This window comes from Rhipicephalus sanguineus, chromosome 4 (genome assembly GCF_013339695.2).
Source record: "Rhipicephalus sanguineus isolate Rsan-2018 chromosome 4, BIME_Rsan_1.4, whole genome shotgun sequence".
Classification (NCBI taxonomy): Eukaryota; Metazoa; Arthropoda; class Arachnida; order Ixodida; family Ixodidae; genus Rhipicephalus; species Rhipicephalus sanguineus.
In genome coordinates this window covers 670,079-676,078 of record NC_051179.1, presented here as the reverse complement: position 1 = coordinate 676,078, position 6,000 = coordinate 670,079, and the positions used below count along the sequence as shown (strand labels likewise).

The window sequence follows — 6,000 nt, the reverse complement described above, 5'->3', positions numbered from 1 at the left end:
GTCAGTGATGTGCCAGAAACAAGCACCGACACGCACTCATGTGAGAGGCGAGCCATCGTAATATATGACACGGTTTTATGCTCCAAAACACGTTTATTTTACATGGCAAAGATAACGCAATCAAAATTAAAAGTAATCAGTAATTTTCATTTCCTTGCGTTTCTTCAGTCGTGACTCCGTGACCATCATTTGCAGCTTGCCCAAGAGCTCCAGCACAGCGTCCACATTCTCATCAACTGAGAAATGCTGCTGTTTCGTGGTTTTGCATCTTTACTAAATTTGGTTTTGTTTGCAACACATTGTGATCACTCGAAGCAGACTTGTGCGAGGAGCGATCAAAACCAGGGGCTCCCAGTTCCAATTAGCCATTGTGGATACTGAAGCGTTCGAATTATCGGGTGTTTTGCCCCATATAAATACACAGGGCTGTGCCGGGACCAGGGTGTCAATTCAAATGAACTGTAAATTCGAATTAACCGAGTTCAAATCAACAAGCTTTTACTGTATTTCATGTGGGCATAATGACTAACTATACGAGTTGGTCGAAAAGCAGTGCATCTGTTCACTGTGGTGGGCAGTTAAGTCTGCCAACATATGAATCTGTGCCATGTAAAACACGTCCAGCTTTCGAACTTCGCACAGAGACACGACGAGGAATCCTAGTGTTTCAAGGTTTTTGCATAATGCATGAAGGTTGCATTCACAGCGAAAATGGTTGCCTGGGCATCGAAGTTGTTCTGATATTCTAAGCACATGGTAGGTAGCGCCGTAGCGTGTCTAAAAACTAGGGGGTTAGAAGGCCAGCAGAGTACAAAATGACCTCCAATTCAACGTGGAAATTTGGGCTAATTGGTGTGTATGGAACTTGTGCATCTTAGCAAGCGCAGCGGAACAAACACAAGAGAAAAAACACGCCTATCTACGTGTATTTTTCTCTTGTGTTTGTTCCCCTGTGCTTGCTAAGATGCACAAGTTCGACTTCCAATAGCTTGCCTCGAGAGAGTAAGTGTGCTCTTTGCAACGTTCGAATATTTCGTGAAGATGCTTAATTTAGTCGCAGACTATAATGGCAGGCGTTTGTTGAGTAAAAAAAAAAAAAAACGTCAACAATATGTTGTCCCTCAGGCGGCCACAAATACAGCGGGGCGACAGGCCACGATGGAAAGTATTTGGGCAAGGAATGTGAAAACACGCACTCACACTGCACCACTTGAGATAAAACACAGGACGAATGATAAACCGGACACAAGATGGGAAACTACCATCACAGCGCGCATACGGGAGCGGCGCATACGGGAGCGTCCAGGTACAGTTGCGGCTTTCACTTGCTCAAACACGTGCCCCGAGCGACGCGTTCAGCCCCTTGTCAGCTATCGTCGACCGCCATTTCCGTAGAGTTTTCTTGATCAGGCACCTTCTCTGCCTCCTGCACTGGTTCGGTAGTCATACTAGTCGCCTTTTCTAGACCTTCCGTTGACTGGTTTTTATGATCAGGCTTCAGTGCCTCACGCGCTAGTTCGGAAGCCTTCGCGGTCGCCTCTTCCCGACTCTCCGTAGACGGGTTTTCACGATCAGGCTTCACTGCCTCCTGCGCTGCTTCGGCAGCCTTAGCGGTCGCCTTTTCTTGCAGGAAAGAGGTGTTCATGTGTAGCCGCTTCTCAGTCTTGCCGAAATACCTGAGCTCCTTCGGTGGTTTCTGCCTTGTCTGCCGGCAGCTACTGTTACGGCTCTCGGTGGCGCTGCTGGTGCCTTCGCCGGCCGCTTCGGTCTCCTCGAACAGCACGCACGTCCCGATGGAATCTCTGTACTCGCCGGTGAACAGGTACGAGCCGAGCTTGAGCACGGGCTCGGGCGTGTCAACGCCGAGAATGGAGCATCGCTTGCCAGCCAGCTCCAACACTCGGGCATCGATGACGCCGCTCAGTTCCACGACGACGTACACTTCGTCATCTTCTTCGTCGTCAGCCATGCCTCGGCAACTGCTCCCTCCGACCGAATCACCACCGATAAACAAAGCTTTGCACTACTAAAGTTACAACGAAAGGCAGGCACGTCAAGCACCACTGCGTGTGAGCGGCCATGTCAAAACTGAAAAGCAACTTGGCTTGGATTGTTTCTTGCTCTTCAAAGATGTCTTGTAATAACAACATGGCGTCAATGACGTTTATTTTTCGCGCAAAAGCATAGCCTTTGAGATTGGCAAGTAATACAAACGTTGCAAAGCCTAAAAACCGCCACAGATGCCTCGTTTCAGCCAACACGTGCGGAAATAAAACTCAAATTTGAGGAGATGGCAGCTTACACGTCGTTATGTCACAAATTTGTAAAAATATTTAGCAAAGCTTATTTCGATTGATACTCGGTGGCGTTCTGGTCGCAAGCGCATGGAAATGGCACTTCGCGCCCGATGTTAGTGTGTTTGACAGGGAATGCTGTATTTCTCCCGTTTTAGAGCGTATTGCTGCGTTTTGCAGCGTTCCGTGTGATCGGGTATTGCTCTAGTCATAGCGAAGTTGGCCTACGCTGCTAATTTAGGAAAAGAAAAGTGTACGGTGTTGTCTTGTTATGAGCCCGTAGTTTTGCCGGGGAAGGTGCGCGTTTTTGATAGGCAAACATGTCGAGCAGCGCAGCTATCAGTTTCATCGACCAGCTCAAGCTTCTCTACGACAATAAGCTGTACTCCAATGTCACGGCTCTGGTAAGTGTACCAATGGTGGATCGACCACGTGCCAATCCTTTTGCACTCGTAGCTCATTTGAATCGTGTCATTACAGTTTAGCTTGGCACACCCCATCAGCAACCACTGCGCCGACTTCATGACAGTGTCGGCCAAGTTTCAGAGTTACGTGTATTGCGGGGATGCCTACGTGCAGCTAGGAGACTTCAAGAGAGCCGAGGTGAGCTTCAACGTTATGGTGGCCGCCGGTTGTTTACCGATGCGTGGTGCACCGAAAGGCGAATCAAACTTTGACATCTCCTCCAACGCAGGCACTCTACCAGAAAGCCCTTCAGTTAAAGAAGTCAGCGTCCAAGGCGAAGGGCAAGGGACCAGCTTCAATAATATCAGGAGTAAGATTTCTCAGTGCAACGTGTTCTTCCTCTGTAAGTGGTACAACATATCCGAGAATCATTCGCGCTTTGTTTTTTGCAGGACGTCACATCTGAGAACGACATCAAGTATCAGATTCACGTGTGCCACGTCAATATGAAACAGCCTAACCAAGCGATTTCTGCGGTGAGTTGAGTTCAGAATGCAGCGGATTATTTACACCGAGTGCGGCCACTCGCAACTTGCCCATTTGAATTGCGCGCTCTTCGGTCGCTTTCCGCTTGCCTTCCGCGGCCTGTGTTTCCCTCGCGTTGTATTTCTACGCGCAGCTTCGCCGGCTTCGCTGCTTTCATTGGCTTTCATTGCGAGTGCATCGAACGAGTGGAGCATGGTTTTTTTTTTTTTTTTTCTCCATGGAATCGAGCGCAAATAGCGGCCTACTATTTGGGGATTATCGTGCACGATAATTTTATAGGTGCTCCGGAAAAATATTCTAGAAAGCTCTTTAACGAAATCGATGACATCGGACAATGCCGCGCGTGATGTTTGGTGACTTGTTGATTTCGCATGTCGCGACAGAGTGTTGTCCAAAACAAGCGACGTGACAATGAATAGCGCGTTACGCTTTCTTCCAATTAATATTGCTAGTTGCTTATGCGCCTGTACCACAACATTTCCAATTTCAGTGCTGTTGGTACTCGAACGGGTGCGAAACTGACACCACGTCTAGTCGGCCGGTGTCCATTAGCGAAAGCGGAACGCGGGAATGTGTGCGCTTCGTGGTGGCTGGAAAAGTTAGGAAAAGAAAGCTTTTTTCTTTGGTGTCATTGCGATTCCTGCTTAGCCCCAACTTTCGCGTAGAGAACGGTGTCGCCTTCGATGGTGATCGCGGTGTCACAACCGAGCGAGTCTGCTGCACCCGAGCATCGCTGACTGATCTGTCTGTCGAGCCGCGTACTGTGACGCAGACGATCATTATGCCTCATTACGCCCCATAATATTGCACCTCCAGAGGTGTGCAGCTCACGCGTAGCTCACCAGTTACGATGGACGAGACCAGCGTAGCAGACGATACTCGTGATGCTGTAGTGCATATGGCTACGATGGATGAGACCAGCGAGCCAGGCCAAGCGCGGAAACCGGAGACGAGTGCTGCCAAGCGCTCGAAAAAGACCCGCCACACGTACTGCTTCGCGCCAGGCTGCGTGTGCAGCAAGACCCGCCACCGGCGGGACCACGACGGCCGCCGGTGCTCGATTTTCGGCATGCCCCGGGACGAGGAGATGTTCAGGCGATGGCAGCGGTACGTGCCGCCGCGAGCCAACGGGCAGCGGCTGACGCCAAACTCGGCCCTGTGCGAACGCCACTTCGACCCGCAGTTCGTTCAGCGCTACTTCGAGCACACCATCAACGGGCAGGTGGTGCGCTTGAAGCGCGGCGTGCCGTGCCTGACGCCCGACGCCGTGCCCACCATGTTCCCGGACTCGCCCTCCTACTACACTCGGCGAGTGCCCGCGCGCCGCAAGCCGATCCAGAGGGCGCCCTTGCCTCCTCCCAAACCGAAGAGAAGAACGTCAGCGAAGACACCCTCACCCTCGAAGACCGTTCCGGAGGACGCCTCCGCTACGGTCGAGGAAGGATCGGTGGTCGAACCCGCGCCTGCGCCCTCGGAATGCGAAGCCGTAATTGAGGTCGTCGAATGCGAGGTCACCCCGGCGTTCCCCTACAAGGACCTGCCCCTGCCGTCGGGCCGGTGGGCGCGTCACGTGATCAGCGAGACCCCTCTGGTGATAGCATACAGTACCTGTTGCCTCTCCGACGAACAGCCGGGTCGCCTGATCACCGAAAAGCTGGTGCTGATTCGCGAGCACGAAAACTACGCCGAATGCCAGGTTTACATGGACGGCCGCCGACTGGAGAGCTTCGAAGAGGCCGGCAGCACAGACTACCCACAGACGCTGCTGCAGAGGCTGGACGGCGTTCGGCGATGCACTGGACTGGGGCAGCCGGAGGACTTCCACTTGAACGAACGCCTACTGCCGCCCTCCGTGGAGGTGCGAGAGTCCGGCCTGCACAGCGTGCAGTGTTGCGGAGCAGGCACCACCCGTGCCGGACTGTCGGAAAAATGCCAATACGCCAAGAAGCTTCTGCGCAAGAAGCAGGCACGTCTGGAACGCAGGATGAGGATGCAGGACGGTCCATCTGTTAGTGAAGTCGTAACGGATACGGAGCGGCCGCAGCTCGTTATTGCCGACACCTCGCCAGGGGAAAGCGTGGATGGGGAATTAAGACCAAATGTAGAAGACGATGCGTCTGCCACAGAGGTTGTCACTGCGGAGATAGTAGGGGATCCGTTGGAGACTGGTAACAACGAAAGTGAATCTCCTCCTGCGATGGAGCTTGAAGACAATAAGACAGCACCAGTGCCTTACCATAATGTCGTTTTGGGACAAGTGGCAATCTATGTGCAGTGAATTGGGTTGTCAATAGCAAGCTGTAAAAAGGTGCAGTTGAGAAGTACAATAAATGTCGACATTGCGTTTTCTGCAAGTTCTCACTTGTTGCACTGTGAGGCAGGTTGCAGCTTGCGTTGTCTTTTATAAGTGATCGGCGCCCCAAGTCGCATTCGCATTGCAAGGACTTTGTTACTGGTCTGGATGAGTTTGTATGTAAGGAAGGTTGATGTCAGGAAGGCTGACCGACAGTTGATGTCTCAGCAAGTTTATTGAAACATTATAAACCTAGCCTGTAAACACACTTGTGCAAGTGATCAACAATTACTGAAAGGTACAGATATCCAACAGCAATGAAATGTGGCTGGAAAGTCCTTTTATTCTTAATCAAAAATTGCTGTATGAAAGAGCAGACTAATGCTTTTATAAAGTTGTGTGGTCGTATCACTGATGCATCTGGTTCTCTTATTACATAGCAAAGTCATGTTTGCCTGTTCC

General features: G+C 51.2%; 2 protein-coding genes across 2 annotated transcripts in view; one reads left to right on the top strand and one right to left on the bottom strand.

Moving 5' to 3' along the window:
- Positions 1–2,091, bottom strand: LOC119389285 (general transcription factor 3C polypeptide 6). The gene has a single exon (XM_037656486.2). It carries the CDS (start codon positions 1,967–1,969, stop codon positions 1,367–1,369), a length of 603 nt encoding a protein of 200 aa, XP_037512414.1. The 5' UTR covers positions 1,970–2,091; the 3' UTR covers positions 1–1,366.
- A 282-nt stretch (positions 2,092–2,373) lies between these two features.
- Positions 2,374–6,000, top strand: part of LOC119389284 (anaphase-promoting complex subunit 7) — a 47,999-nt gene continuing 44,372 nt past the window's right edge. Inside the window, exons 1-4 of the mRNA XM_037656485.2 lie at positions 2,374–2,698; positions 2,775–2,897; positions 2,989–3,069; positions 3,152–3,235. Coding sequence (XP_037512413.1) covers positions 2,615–2,698; positions 2,775–2,897; positions 2,989–3,069; positions 3,152–3,235 — 372 coding nt within the window. The 5' untranslated portion in view covers positions 2,374–2,614. The remainder of the gene's footprint in view (positions 2,699–2,774; positions 2,898–2,988; positions 3,070–3,151; positions 3,236–6,000) is intronic.

Bases quoted from the DNA above. Each gene is read 5' to 3' on its own strand.
- LOC119389285 (XM_037656486.2), bottom strand. From the start codon at position 1,969: ATGGCTGACGACGAAGAAGATGACGAAGTGTACGTCGTCGTGGAACTG.